Consider the following 14,810-nt stretch of genomic DNA (forward strand, 5'->3'; position numbering starts at 1 on the left):
TCCTTCAAGCGACCCGAGGCGACGAGAACAGATATCCTCTCTGACGTACAAGCAAACTTCCTCCCGCGGCACAAATGAATGTTCCAATTTGTACCCCGGGTAGGAGAGGTAGGAAGTATCAGCCGGGGAGGATATCTGAGTCTCAGTAAGGAAGAATAAGGCCGGCTTCGCAGTTTCGAGGTGAAAGTGAACCGCGTTAAGATTAGAGTTGAGCCCCCTAACATTGGTAAAGTCCACTGAGAGCGTGGAAGGGGATGCCTTCGGTAAATTCTTCCGTTTGCCCCGAGATACCTATAGTTTTTTGCGCAGTTTTTGCCCGACAACCACCGAATACTGATTGTTCCGATGATGGACGCTCAGAGGGGGATTCTCCACAGCGGAAACGTGTGGTACCCCCCTGGGGTAATCTTTGTTTAAACTACATCTTCATATTCTGGGGGGGGGGGGGGGAATTGAGGGGCCCGGTTTTCTGTGAGACAGTGGTACTGCCCCGGTCGTGCCTGCCCGTTTGGCTGAAGCCCGAAAGCGACAGCATGGCACTCCCACTAGGAAGGGGGTTGACTGACTGCACTGGTGAAATAACCACTGTCACAAGTTATTTCACCAGTGGGCGATAGGGTCGTCACGTCCCGACGCCTAATATATTGATTGTAATCAAATTTTTCTTAGGATAAGGATTGATATCATGCTTAAAAAAAACCGTAGTCAATATTTAATGATATTTAAACGAAATTACTGACCACTAAAAAATGTTTTTAATATAACGGGGCAAACGGGTTGACGAGAACGACCTGATGATAAGTGATACCGCCGCCCACTCAATGCAAGAGGGTTTGCGAATGCATTGGCTTTTAAGAATTGGGACGCTCTTTTCTTGAAGGACCCTAAGTTGTATGAGATTAAAAATATATCGAGGGGCACCTGGTTCAAGCGTTGTACCTGCATACTGATAGCTCCTGCGTCCTATCAAAATTTGAAGGAAACGTTTGTGACTTATGTCATAGCACTAGAAAACTACGCTTAAAATATTTCTTTACAATATTTTTTAATAGTTACCGATCTATACCAAAACCTGATCGCTTATTGTAATTGATGAATTATTTAAAATAATTTTTACATTTAATTTACTATCATAGAATAATCTGTCGAAATAAATTGACAATTGAATTTCAGAACCTACATAAAACATCATTCTTTCGTTCATCGGTCTTGCGATTACAATACGTTTCAGTTTATAGAAGGTCATAGTATGCAATAATACGATTTAATTTAGGATCCTAACTCATCAGGGTCTTAACTGGAGCTTTTTATCAAAACTCTTAGCCTCCAGTTCTGTGTAAGGTAATGTACTAATAACGTCATGAATGTAAGGTCGTCACCAATACCAAAATCAATGGTTTTGGTGATTGCAGACAGGCGACATATGGATGCATACCAGAAACCAGAATCGTGTTGCTTGTTACATTCACAGCTCGATTATGGTATCAGACGATTAGTTCTCGGGGAAAACAAAAACATAGAAGATTATTTATAACAACGCGTAGACTATTGTTAAAATAATAAATATTACAACTACTACGAATATTGGACTATGGCCAATCACTGACATCTCAATGTTAAAACACAGGGCCGTATTTTTAAAATTAAATGTGAATTCAGTTAAATTTCTGGACATGGTTACAGTTAGACTATAATATATAAGAATTTAGCTGGTCCCCGCGTGAATTTCTCAAACAATGCGCCACAGTCATTATAAAATATATTTGGGCATAAAAATCTTTAGATTTCCTGCCCAAAAACTACGCCTGAACCGCTTCTACTATTCCTATACACCATAAAGATCGACGTATATATATATATTTAAAATCTGAACGATACTATAATATGTTATGGCGTGATCTGTAATTGAGTTATCTAACTAATTGATGGACTTTACTATTAAAAAATACTTATTATATTAGCTATCACAATAACATTATACTTGGTGAAAATCACGTAAAATTTTTGGGAGCCTATAACTTGCGCTCTTCCGAAAACTATACCCTTGAAATCCCATCTCATAACTCCTCTTTTCTTGGCGATACCTCTAAGGTCTCTGCAATTAGGCTATAGAAGTCACTTCCCGTCCCTATTCGCTTAGCTCCTTCTCTATCTTCCTTTAAATTTCTCCTGTACAAGCATTACCTGTCCACATCGTATCCCTAGCTTTCTTACTAACTACTTACTGAGGTGAGACTTATCTTACATTATCGAGATTTATGTGTCTTTTTATTTTTAATGTATCATCTTTTTAGTTTAGTTTGTTTTTATGTTTCCCGTTTAGTTTTGTCTTTTTTCCACTTCTTGCCTATCTTATGTAATTTAATACTGTTTTTTCTTTACTCACAGTGATTGCCTGGAAGAGATCGCTCGAAAGCGATAAGGCCGCCAGTTGCCCTCCTTTTGATTTATTTACGTAAAAAAAATTTATATTGTAATGTAACGTATTAACACTTTTAATCAATAAATAAATAAAACCGTAATCTTTCTGGACAAAACCCCAAAAGTGACATTTGGTATGCAAATCTCAACAGATTTCAGTTACCGTATCCTATTTCAGCATGTTTGACGTCACTGCTGTCGCGTACATATTTTCACGAAACACTGCTCTTAGTGTTATATGTACTATTAAAACGAAACAGGTTTCATTTTGTTAGCCCAGAAGGAGAAATGTCATGGTAAGTAATAAAAATATAAAGTAATTGTATTAAAAATATACTTATAATTTTAACTTGCGGTTTTGTATGTGAAAATTCTCAATAAATTTATTGCATATTTCTCCACATGCCTTTTTCGTTTCAATTTTATTGCTGTACTAGTCGGAGCTCAAATCCGATATCCCGTGTCGGGCGACTATCAACCTCATCGATAAATTAATTGTTCACCTGATTTTCGTTCATGTTACAAGTCTATTGTACAAAAAAGAGATGAACTGATCTGAACTGACACCGACGCGAGTGTAGCGCTGCAATCGCGCGTTGTTTATTCACATAGATTTACAAAGTAGCGCTGCACGTTGCGGTAAATTTGCAGGCGCCCTAAATGTTTCTTCGTATTACCATTTCTACTCCTTTATTATATGAACTGATTCTCTGTCTTACGTCTTATATGTTCGAAAATACCGAGTTAAGGTAAGTTAACACCTGCGCAAGAAACCCTTAAAACCAACTAATTAATTGTTATTGCGTAATATTTATATTTTTAATTCAACCCTGTTGTCATTTTTGCGTGCATAGATTATAAATGCTCGTACGTAGTTTTTAATTCTGCTCAGTGTCAATGTTAAGAAAACGTAACACTTTGTAGTAATATATTTATTTAATTTCATTTTGTTAAGTCAGTTAAACAAACTTGGCCCATGGAGGACCACTTTGTGTCAACAGTAGTCGAACTGTTCCATAAGGGTGACTGGAAATCGATAGTGAACAGGTACCACAGCCACCCAGCGAGAAACACGTTATTGTGGGTGTTTCCGAGCGAAGATAATTTTCAATTTATTGATAGAAATTTAGCAAAACTAAAGTGCGACCAAGTATTAAGTATCGGCTGCGGAAGTGGCTTATTGGAATGGATACTCGGCCAAGCCACTGGTTGGTTGGTCTATATTTTTTTTAATCTATTTCATTCAACTGCTTTATAGACCTGTGTATTTTTCAGGCATACCGGTGAAAGGCATAGAGGTGGACGGTACTTGGTGGAAGAGTAAATATGCCCCGGCTACCTTCATCGACTTCCTGATCACGTCTCCTGACTTGGACAAAGAGACAATTCATATTCTCAGCACTTCCGACTCTACGGCTATATTATTTTGTTATTTTAACGACGGCGATGCTTTTAGAGGTTATTTAAAATACTTTTCTGGTCGCGTACTGATTATAATTGGGTCCAATAAACACGGCGTTCATACGAATCCAAAGCCCTTCGAAGATGTCGGGCCGGAGTGGACTCTGTGGGATTCGCAGGAAGTCCGCGATAGCCAAGACTTTATAGCTATTTATCTTAAAAGCAATGATTAAACTTTTTTTAAATAAACAACAACAGTCTTTATTTAGACGAACAGTATACGTTTCACCTACCCAATACGTCGCTTTAATTTTTCATTAATTCTATATTTTTGACATTTATTTTATTCGTCGAGGGCCTGACCGAAGTGTTCATCATGGGATCTCTCTTTCCCTGAACACAATTTAGAAGTTCGAGGTCGTTCTGCGTTTCGTCCGCGTCTTTCTGATTAGTCGCGGACACCTCCGGCACCATTCTGTTCACTTCGGTGACTATTTCGGAGGTGTTTCCGTCGTTCTCTAAGAAATGGAAATCATTGTGCATCAAGAAAAGCGATTCGAGGGCGTAGTTCACATCGAATCGCGACAATAGTTTGTTATCGTCGGAATTGTCGTCGATCTCTATGACGTCACTTTGGTCGGGCAGATCCGGCATCACGGCCGTGGTTAGGTCCAAGTGACTCGAGTACTGCTCGGAGAGTAAATTGTCCATCAGATATTGGTCGATGGGCGGATTGGGGGCGCTGTTGTTAAGAGGAATGTTATAAAACGCATCCGATTTCACCTCGTTCTTTATTTCACTTATGTTTTTGTGAATGTCTTCTAAAGGCGGAGAAGCTTTATACTCTATGCTTAAGGCCTGGCCGTTTAACAGGTTCGCAGTGCACATCCTTTCTAAACTTGGAGACTGAGTGTTCTGCTTTATGGTACCTTCGAGTTTGATGTAGCTGGGATCGTTGGTTTGAATTTTCTGGACAGGAGGCAGCATGGTCAACGAGTTGACGTTCATTTGTTGGTTGAATGAGAATATTTGAGGATCATTCGTGAGTTCGTTGCCAACGGAAGGAGTTGTAGCGTCCCCCAATAAGTTTTCTTGACTATAGTTTAAAATATTGGCTGGAGATTCGCTCAACACCGGTTCGGGGGGTAGTTGCATAAATTGTGTAGTTATGAGATTGTTGAATGTAACGGGACTGCCGAGCCCATATCTTTCGTTATTTTCCAGCTGTTTAAAAGCCATTTTTTGTTGGGAATGGAACATGTTAACCTGATCTGGACCTTTCAGTATCAGGTTGCTTTTGACAGATATCTTTGCTTTTTTTCTTGGTAGCCCTTCGTTATCGTTCAATACGTTGATGGGAGAATGGCTGGAGGAGGGAACTGGTAGAATTTGCGTCGGTGTAATAATTGGCCCGGTCACTTTAGGCATGGGAAGAGATATCTTGCCCACTGGTTTCAGTGTTATATTATTTCGCAAAGATATCGGCACCGGGGGCAACCGTATGGGAAGGTTGGCCATTATATTGTTGGTGATACCACTCGAAATCGAGGAGTGATTGGGTGCAAGGGAATCGACGTTGACGCTCGGGCGTAAACTTGGGTCCATTGACAGAGAACTGCCGAGATAATGCAGGTTCGTTTGCGTACTCTCGTACGGCAGTTTAATAGGATTTTGCGACGCGAATTGATGTCTTTCGATAATGTTGAGACCGTCTGAAATTACGCAATCTGAATTATTGTCCTCTTTGCTGAAATCGGTGACCATGTCCCGATCACTAAAGTTGGATGCGGTTTCGTCCGACGGCATATTGTCTGGGAGACTATCACAATCGTACACTTCAATCGGGATCGAGTTCACTGCATCCTGGTTTTCATTTCCTTTATTTCTATTTTCATCGGCAGTCGTTTTTGTGTGTTCACTGGGAATTGTCCAGCTCTTACTTTTGTCTTTTTTCATATCTCGCTGAACGACTTCATTCTCTATTTCACTGCCGTGTGTATGAGTGCTGAGGTGCACTGCGTACTTGTCCTTGTTTACCGTCTTGAAGGGACAGTAAGGGCAGCAGTGAACCTCTCCCGAATCCACGTCCGGGTGAGAGGACAGCATGTGGAAGGCGAACATCGTGGACTGGATGGTGCTGTAGGGGCAGTACTTGCACTTGTAGAGGCTCTCGTTGGAGTGTCCCAGTTTGTGCCTCCTCATAGCATTGTGGTCACCAGATCTATAGCTGCATTGGTCACATGCGTATGGCTTGTCTCCTAAAATATAAATGAGCTGGCATAAATACATATAACAATCTACCTTATCTTTCAGTATACTAATACTATAAGGCTGACGCTTTTTTTCTTTGGTTGAACGCGGTAACCTCAAGAACTACTGAATAAAAAAATATGTTTACACACTTATGACAAATGTGAGCAGGTAATGAATGTTGCAAAACAAGAAAATTCATATTAAGAGCATCCGTCGCTTTAAAATTTTCCGAAAAAAAACCCGAGAATATATAATATATCTACTAAGCATGACTGGCTAAAGCTTAATTATCACAATTAAATTATTTCCAAAGCTTTGATATAACAATAAATATTTTCTTGCCTGTATGAGATCTTATATGTAATTTCAGCTCCTCTTTTCTTGCACAGGAATAATCACAATGGCTACACTTAAATGGCTTTATTTTGTCATGCACAGCAGAGATGTGTAGTTGTAGCCTCTGTTGGTTCGAAAATTCAGTCTTACAGATGTGACATTGCATGGTCTTTTTATGAATAATTCGATGTTTGTATAATTGATTAGCATTTTTAAAAGCTTTTGAACACACTGTACCTGTAATTTGCACATATTATATTAAATTCACTAATGTGGCAATGTTGATATTCAATCAAAATTTGTACTGCTGCTGCAGTAAATTAAAAATTACTTGAGCCAGTTATCACTTCAAAATATGTAATCAGTAAAACCATGGCAAGAAAAATAAACCCTAGATAATGAATGTATTGAAATATGTCTCAAGGTTAGTGTACCACTATTGTTTATGAAAAAGGGCCAAAAAACATCCATTCAATGTACTCACATGGGTAAGCCCTGATTTTTTTGTGACATTTCATGTGTATATTTATCAATCTGTACCGTTTGAAGGTTTTATATCCACATATATCACAGGTGGGTAGTTCTAAATCTATTGAGTGTGATTTCCATAGATGGGAGTGTAATGGTTCAGCTGTTGCAAATACTATAAGACACTCAGGACAGCGAAGTTGGCCATTATGATGACACTTCCTGTGATATGCCATTATCTTAGGTTCTTTCAACCGTATATGACATTTATTTACAGAGCACAATGTTCCTAGCTCCTTAGGATTAACATCTGTATCTTTTGGTTTATACTTATATGGCTTTGTGGTGTCTGGATGTAAAATATCATCTTTAGATGTAATGATGGAATTATTTTTTTGTGGTTGAATTGATGATATTAAATCTGGAGGTACATTGGACATTTGAACAAGATTACATGGCCCTGCAGTACTTGCCTTAGGCATGTTAACATATTGTGTAGATACTTCTTCTGTGTACACAATATTTATGCTAGCTTCTTGTATAACATCCTTTGGGTCTACCTTTTCAAAGTTAGGAGTACTCATTTTATGTAATTCATCCATTGATATGAAGGCTACACCCCTAGGCAACTGTTCATTAATTGTGCTTGATGCATCTGGTACTATTTCTATTACCTGTGGTATCTTTCCAGTTGAATCCTTTGTTGTGAGTCTACATGTTAAAGGTACATCTTTTTTTAATTTCACATTTTTTAAAGCAATTTGTATAAGGCTCTTAACCATTTTTTTTACATCTTTAAATCCCATTTTGTGATGATTACGTAGATGTGTTCTCAGCGTTTCCTCTGCTTCAAATATACTTGAACATCCGGGGCAGTTGATTTGGATATTTTCAGCAAGACCATTTTTCTTGGCTAATTCAGGATGAACAGTAAAAAGATGAAATTTAATGTCGTCTACTGCTAATGCCATGTAAGGACAAGCCTCACATTTGAAAAAAGGTGTAGAGCCTACTGACTTTTCCTCATAGGACATAACTTTTTCTTTAGTGGTAGGATTGCTGTCCATATTTTCACAATAATTCAAAAGGATTTTTACATTTATAACAAAACATTGAGGAGATAGTATCTCCTTAATTAAATTTTCTTTAATGAAAATTCTTACTTCAACCTATAACTAAAAAATAAAAAAAATACCAACTACATAGTACATCGCAATAATAAAAATATTAATAATGATTATAGTGATATTTTAAAGAAATTATGGTGATTAGTGTCAGTCTGTCACTGTCAAGAGAAAGGATAGCCCAGAGGAACCAGTTCAGATTAAATATTTGTAGTATGCGGATGTAACACTCGCAGTGTTAACTCTCAAAATTAATGAGACGTGTTTAACGTATGGTAAAATAGTAATACTGTTCACCTGTAGAGGCGCTGGTATAGCCTTGTTTTTGAGGGACTGCTCAATTTAAGCTGATAATTTTATGATATAATAAAACTATTTTATGAAAAGGCGTTTTATAACATTAGTGCACCTATTTTTTAAATACATATGTGTAAAGAATTTGAGTGTTTGTCTTTTAATGTTTTAAGTTATTCTTAACCTGTGTTCTTAATCATAATCTTTAAAATATTTTAGTCTGTGCATTTAGTTGTAAGTAATGACGTTTTCAAAGTTTATTGGTTCCGCGTTTTCGGTATTTCTTCGTTGATAGTTTTGTGCAAACTAATATAGCTTAAAAGATGAGTGTAAGTATTTAAAATGATTGTAGTTATTTGTTAAAGCTAGGTCATAGTCTAATAGAGTATTTTTTTAGCTGGAAATAGAATCAATGGTTCGTCATGTATCACCAATCAACCCTGCAGTGTTTCCGCATCTTACTCTGCTTCTCTTAAGCATTGGAATATTCTTTACAGCGTGGTTCTTCGTGTATGAAGTTACAAGCACAAAGAGTTCCAGAGATTTATTTAAGGAGCTCTTGTTATCATTGGTAGCATCCCTGTTTTCAGGGTTTGGTATCTTATTTTTATTACTTTGGGTAGGCATATATGTCTAGAATTAAATTATCTGCACATACCGGTTTTTGTAAACTTATGCAAGCAGTCTTATTGTATCTGTATTTTTAAGTTTAAATAAAAGTAATTTGTATAATTAATGTATTTATTACTAACTAGTCAAATGACAATTAAAATATTTGAAGAACTTGATGCCTTTAAAGGTTCTTGATAAATGTAGTTTTCTATAAAGCTGCCTATGAGAAATCATGACTACTTAACACAATATTATCTTCCCATTTCTTCTCTTGTTTTCTACGGAACTCTTCATCTTGCAAAACTGTCACATGCATTCTCTTTGAAGCCAGAGTCTCAATTCTTTCCCGGATGATCTTATTGGACATTAGGTACTGGCTAAAAATATACAAATTTGTATCTAAATTATATCTTCAGTTAGAGGTTTGTGAATTTTAGTGATCTACTAAAATATACACAAGTTCCTCATCAAATATTTGATATATAGAATATACAGGAATTCTTATATTATACTTTCAAAGTAAAGTTCAAAATTACATTATTCCCCTTAATCCTGATTTGGAGACTAATGAAACAAAAAAAAGATCAATGCAGAATATAGAAACTAGAACTAGAAACTTATTAAATATTTTCAGCAAATTGATCTAAGTGACAGTTTTAGCTAGATGACAAGTATTGTTAGATACAGCTATAAAAAACCGCAAGTGCTGCAACCTTTGAACTAGGCCTCAGATATCTATAACTGTTTCTATGATCTATCTGTTTCTATGATATATTTACCTGATCACCTACTAGTGATCAGCCAACTTTCCATTCATATTGAATTTGACATAAAAGATATCTGGATATAAAATAGTTAGTTTGTCCTACGTAAAAATAATAATAATATTTTATATTAGGTCTTGCTAGCTGCTAGTTGGACTTACAACTAGTCAAGGTCTATTCACATAGGAGGAACAGTATAACTTCCCTCCTCGACAGTTTTTGCGTCCAGTTAGCGAATATATAGGCTTGTGGAATATAGCAATCGTAGGCGTTAAATAGAATGTTTTCTTTGTCATCAACCTGTACAAAGATTAGACTGCACGTACGAACCAAGGCCGAAATATCGGAATTAAGCAGGCAGCTTGTACGTAAGTGATTAATATAGAGTGAATATAATATTTAAAGCATCCCGCTGACGCAAGAACCGAACACCGCTTGAGAATGACAAAAAAAACTAAAATAATTTGTGTCAATCAGACAAGTTCTAATAAACATTTAGAAGGAAGCAGCTCATCATCGTCTCATTATATTTAACAAATTGTAGCGTAGCGTATAATATAAAAGATGTTAAACGAACCGGAAGTAAATAGCGTCCAATCGATATACGTGAGTGATCTCAACGGCGACAATTGTTGCGATTCGCTTCGAGTCCTTCATCAGCATTGCAACTGTTCCAAAGTGATCGCCATCCTCTAAATGCGTTATCTAAATAGGAAAATATTTCCTTAAAAATAAAAACCCTACATCTGTACGCAAGGGATCAAGCCGTTTGGAAAGGGAATGGTCGTCGACGATTCCAACTGCTCTTCCCTGAATACGGTTAAGTGGAAGGAGTTGGATCGTTGTTTAGAGTATACCAAACCTCTGCTCCTTTCAAGGAATAGACAGCAACAGTGCCATAGGCAATAAAATAAACGCAATCTCCAATGTCGCCCGCCCGTACGATCAGGTCGTTGGCGAGGTACTCCTCGGGTTTCAGGTAGCTCATCAGTTCGCCCATCAGGTGGCCGGCCAGACCCCTCAGCAGCTTCACTTTCTGGATAAATCTATTGCAGGTGTGCATTACGATTTCATGCCGGAGCTGCTCTGTGGATTTTCAATTGTTGTTAAGTATATTTTAAATCAACGCTACAAGGGTAAGATACTCATTTTTATTTACCTACCTGAGAGACAATCTAATACTGCATCTTCTTTGTAATATTTGTTTTCGTATTTGTAAGTATAAAAAGTAAAGACTCGCTTCTTCAAAGGTTTAGGGAATTGTTTTTGCTGCATGTATGCCTAAAATGAAAAAACGGAATATTTATTAAAAATATGTTGTATTTATATAAGAATTTAGGTTCATTAAATTACCTCTACTTGGTTAATCAGACCGTTGTAACGAATCGTTGAATTATATTGGGTCATGTAAATCTTCAACAGGAATACTAAAATGATTAAAGATTTTGTATAATTTATAAATATTTTTTCTTACTTAAAAATGTATTTGTACCCTCTCCCTTAATAATGGCAAAACAAAAGAAAACTGTTTTATAGAGTAATCCTGGACACTCACCAATTGTGTAAACCATAAACATTGAGGCATATAGTATAATGCAAGAATGAATGATAAATTCGTCGGCATTGTTAACTTTGTACGTAGAAAACCCTGTACCTGTTTCATATAACAAATAAATATTATTATCATACGACATATGAGGCGAAGTATTAGTTACCGCGTACAATGTGGCTTAAATTAATATAGTTTCGACATGTTCTATTCGCTAAGCTAAGATTTTAAGAGCTCCGCCAAACTTGATCGTTTAGCATCAATAAGAGAATGACGCGTTCTTCCTTGTTGTACGGGATTTTTGATCGACGGTCATTAATGACACCCGCCCAACAGAACTGGGCGAATACATATTTGTATTTGCATACACAAAAAGTCTTAAGCTAAACGAAAAAAAAACTAAATGTATTAAATTTGTAACTACAAATGTAAAAAGTAGTAATTCTCAAACAATAATTAAAGGTGAGGGAATAGACTTTGTTGATAATGAGGTGTTCGTGTGTATTATTGGATAGTAAACTTCATGCGTAGGCCACATAGGTCTTTCGAATAGGGTAACTTTTGCAGTGAAAAAGATACGCCATTTTACGGATGAGAATATAGCAAAGCTCGTTTATTTCAGTTATTTTCATAGCATCATGTCATATGGTGTTATTTTGTGTGTTTTTGTTATTCTGCATAAAACGAGTAATTCTTTCCAAGTCAATTGTATACATCAATAAATAAATTTAAATCGTACATTAAAGTAAAACTGCTTGCTAAGGACTATTATAATATAAACGATCCCAGTGCTCGGATCAAGAGGTAACACGACTGAACCTCTCGGCTGCATTTCCAGACTCTGAAGCGATCGTCAACATCCACGATTGTTTCAATGTAAAGTGGGAACAAACCGTGATCCATGTGGTTTCAAAGTATTTCAGTATAATTAGTAATAATAATATTATTTTCTTATGTAGCCAAGTTCACATTTCAAGGATCATCATGCTCGCTTAAATGTCATTGCTTGTGGCGGCCTCCATGCGTCGGGTTGTCACTCTCCATAATCCTAATAGTTGCAGCTCCTTACAAACGTTGTGTAATACAAAAAAAAACTTGGTGATTAAAAAGAGTGGCGGAGAGTTTATTGTCAGTTCTTCTCTTACGTTCTTCGCCCTGGATTTGAGAACTGGCAGTAAATGTAAAATTAGAAGCATTTAATGTATATTTTTTTATTGCCATTCACAAGTGTACATTGTGTTACCCATATGAATAATTGATTTTTGACTTTGACTATATCTTTTATCAATATTCCGCCGGATTAATTCGAATACCATTTGATGACATTTTTTACAAACACTCAACTCAGTTACTTAGGTATAGAGGCACATGGTCACAAGTAAACTGTTACCTCTATTCATAGCATTTCTAGGCTCGGTAGGTACCTAGTTCTTGAAGCTATAAACGAAACATTGACAATTAATCGTGCGCGTCCGTAACCAGATTTATTTGGCGGTAGAATTGTATTATTTTTGATAGTACGTACCTTCATATTGACGCCAAGAAAACATACAATGCGGAATCGAATATCGCTTACCAAAAAAGGTGGATAGACAAACAAACAATGCTTGTAGGTATCTTTGGCAAATAGAAAACTTAGTTATGTCGCCATTTGCATCTACATCCGTCGATTTCAAAAATGTATTATATCCTTTTGGAACACTCCCAGTCCCTGTAAGCGGACTGAATTAAATTCAATTGTTGTCAAAAGATAAAACCATTTACTTCACACTTACAATAATATGTGAATACAACAGGAGTGTAAAGGAAGCAGCTGGACCAATGCATCGACACCGCAAACAATATTAAATGGTGAATTGATCGATGCCACATAAATGACAAAGTAAAAATCTGCAAGGTTTTCAAATTAAAAACGTATTATTGGTAAACTGTTAAGAGCATTGCATTTAAACAAGCGTTTAACTTTAAGCTACTTTATTAATAATAAACGCAGTGTTTACCAATTTTAGTCTATTGACTTCGGAAAAGTCTTACATTGTCTGATGAGTGTGAAAATAAATGTGTTAGTATAAAGCGATACATACCTTTACGACAGTGTGTAAATTTGTTATAGTTGATTTAAGTTTTATTATTCTTAGGAGAGGAAGAACGTGCGCTAATAAATGGAAGCGCCTCATATTGCTTCCGGTAAACAATAATATGAATTGTAATGGCACGCTCGATAAAAAGTCTATCCAAAATTTGTAACGGAGGTATCGGCTAAAATTAGTTACATTTATCGAGTATATTGAAATATATTATGCTAATTGAAACTAATACTCATAAAATGGACCGTTTAAAGCTTGAATATATTCATACAAGGAAATAAGACTCATTAAATTTTATACATAGAAATAGAAGAGCAAGAATGTATAAAGCCAAACCTTACCAAGCAATTTGTTTTCTAAGCATAACCACATTACTAAAGGACTCTTGGAAGAAGCCAGTATTAAATTTGATAATGGTATCCAATAAAGCTAACAGCTGTAGGAAGAGCATAAATAAATCAGTTTTGTGGAGGTGAAGGGGGTGAGGGTAGTCGATGATGAAGCACAGGCGGAACGTGGAGCAGCACATGTGCAGTACGTTCAAAACAGCCATTATGCCGTCCCAATAAAGGCTAAAATAGGAATGTTTATTGTTTATTTGTTATCTGCGCCAACAAGGCAAAATTGTTACACCAAAAAGACTGACGATTTACGATCAAGGCTAACTTGATTATGGTACTGACTTGTTAAATATAATGACTAAAAATAATAATATGATTGAATTTACTGTATGCCAGTTCAGAGATGAGCATTAAAATGCTTTCTCTTTGTATCAGTAGAAAGACCGACCACCGACTGGCAATGAAGCTTAAAGCGTTGGTCTTTCAGCATTTTAAAACTTAGTTGACCTGAAGAGACTTAAAGGGTGTATGACATAGCTGTCTCCCTCGAACAGCTGCTGCTGCTGCTCTGCTGTCACTGCAGTATCACTTCTGTAATGATCAAAGGTGTTCGGATGATCCTGGGAGATCAAGCATGCTTTACGAATCAACTGAGCAATGATGAACTGTATGCTTCTCTTTTTCTGAGTTGTCTTGTCGATATCTGTTGGTGTTAAAAGAAGAAATATTCCAAACAAATAATACACGTTTATAAAGAATTTACTAGTAATGATCATCTTTCCTTACCAAGGCTCAAAGTACATTTATGTTTTTTCAACATTTCGTCAATTCACCTGAGGTGCATTTACAAGTACGACAATTTACTTGTGTCACTTAAAACTGGATCCTTGAACAGCTCAATTTACATTAATAGGAAAATGTCACAGCAATATTAATGCCACAGACCAAATATTGTGTCAAAAACGTTTGATATATTGAAATTATTTCTTAGTGGAATTGAATATTTCATAGATTAGATTAAACTGATTTCTGTTACCAGCAGATCATAAAAATTGGGGTTCTGGTGACTCAGTACGTAAAACAGAAAAGATTATGCGTTTCATTGGATTATGACAACGCGTTGACACATTGACGACGTTGACATGATGCGTCATGTGCTG

General features: G+C 36.4%; 4 protein-coding genes across 9 annotated transcripts; 2 read left to right on the plus strand and 2 right to left on the minus strand.

Annotated features, from left to right (window-relative positions):
- The first annotated feature begins 3,397 nt into the window (after positions 1 to 3,397).
- LOC123708279 lies at positions 3,398 to 4,055 on the plus strand. The gene is made up of 2 exons (XM_045658935.1): positions 3,398 to 3,629; positions 3,697 to 4,055. The coding sequence occupies exons 1-2, from the start codon at positions 3,398 to 3,400 to the stop codon at positions 4,053 to 4,055; spliced, it is 591 nt and encodes a 196-aa protein (XP_045514891.1).
- A 12-nt stretch (positions 4,056 to 4,067) lies between these two features.
- Positions 4,068 to 8,052, minus strand: LOC123708278. Of its 5 annotated transcripts, none has more exons than XM_045658929.1 (3): positions 6,896 to 8,052; positions 6,418 to 6,648; positions 4,068 to 6,080 (listed from the first exon to the last, which is right to left on the minus strand). In XM_045658929.1, the coding sequence occupies exons 1-3, from the start codon at positions 7,944 to 7,946 to the stop codon at positions 4,129 to 4,131; spliced, it is 3,234 nt and encodes a 1,077-aa protein (XP_045514885.1). In that variant the 5' UTR covers positions 7,947 to 8,052; the 3' UTR covers positions 4,068 to 4,128. The 5 variants fall into 5 exon arrangements, with proteins under 5 accessions (XP_045514885.1, XP_045514886.1, XP_045514888.1 ...); XM_045658930.1 differs by having other exon boundaries at positions 6,418 to 6,535; positions 6,896 to 7,003; XM_045658932.1 differs by lacking the exon at positions 6,418 to 6,648 and having other exon boundaries at positions 6,896 to 7,021.
- Positions 8,053 to 8,524: 472 nt separating this feature from the next.
- LOC123709007 (transmembrane protein 258) lies at positions 8,525 to 9,029 on the plus strand. Its single transcript, XM_045660081.1, has 2 exons — positions 8,525 to 8,626; positions 8,695 to 9,029. The coding sequence occupies exons 1-2, from the start codon at positions 8,621 to 8,623 to the stop codon at positions 8,932 to 8,934; spliced, it is 246 nt and encodes an 81-aa protein (XP_045516037.1). The 5' UTR covers positions 8,525 to 8,620; the 3' UTR covers positions 8,935 to 9,029.
- A 4-nt stretch (positions 9,030 to 9,033) lies between these two features.
- Positions 9,034 to 14,524, minus strand: LOC123709006 (potassium/sodium hyperpolarization-activated cyclic nucleotide-gated channel 3-like). Of its 2 annotated transcripts, XM_045660079.1 has the most exons (12): positions 14,437 to 14,524; positions 14,158 to 14,353; positions 13,651 to 13,881; positions 13,307 to 13,481; positions 12,998 to 13,112; positions 12,799 to 12,933; positions 11,229 to 11,327; positions 11,027 to 11,100; positions 10,837 to 10,954; positions 10,536 to 10,759; positions 10,251 to 10,378; positions 9,034 to 9,286 (listed from the first exon to the last, which is right to left on the minus strand). In XM_045660079.1, the coding sequence occupies exons 1-12, from the start codon at positions 14,468 to 14,470 to the stop codon at positions 9,130 to 9,132; spliced, it is 1,686 nt and encodes a 561-aa protein (XP_045516035.1). In that variant the 5' UTR covers positions 14,471 to 14,524; the 3' UTR covers positions 9,034 to 9,129. The 2 variants fall into 2 exon arrangements, with proteins under 2 accessions (XP_045516035.1, XP_045516036.1); XM_045660080.1 differs by lacking the exon at positions 14,437 to 14,524 and having other exon boundaries at positions 13,651 to 13,745; positions 14,158 to 14,294.
- Between the last annotated feature and the right edge of the window lie 286 nt (positions 14,525 to 14,810).

The sequence above is a fragment of the Pieris brassicae genome, chromosome 4 (genome assembly GCF_905147105.1).
Source record: "Pieris brassicae chromosome 4, ilPieBrab1.1, whole genome shotgun sequence".
In the NCBI taxonomy this organism is placed as follows: Eukaryota; Metazoa; Arthropoda; class Insecta; order Lepidoptera; family Pieridae; genus Pieris; species Pieris brassicae.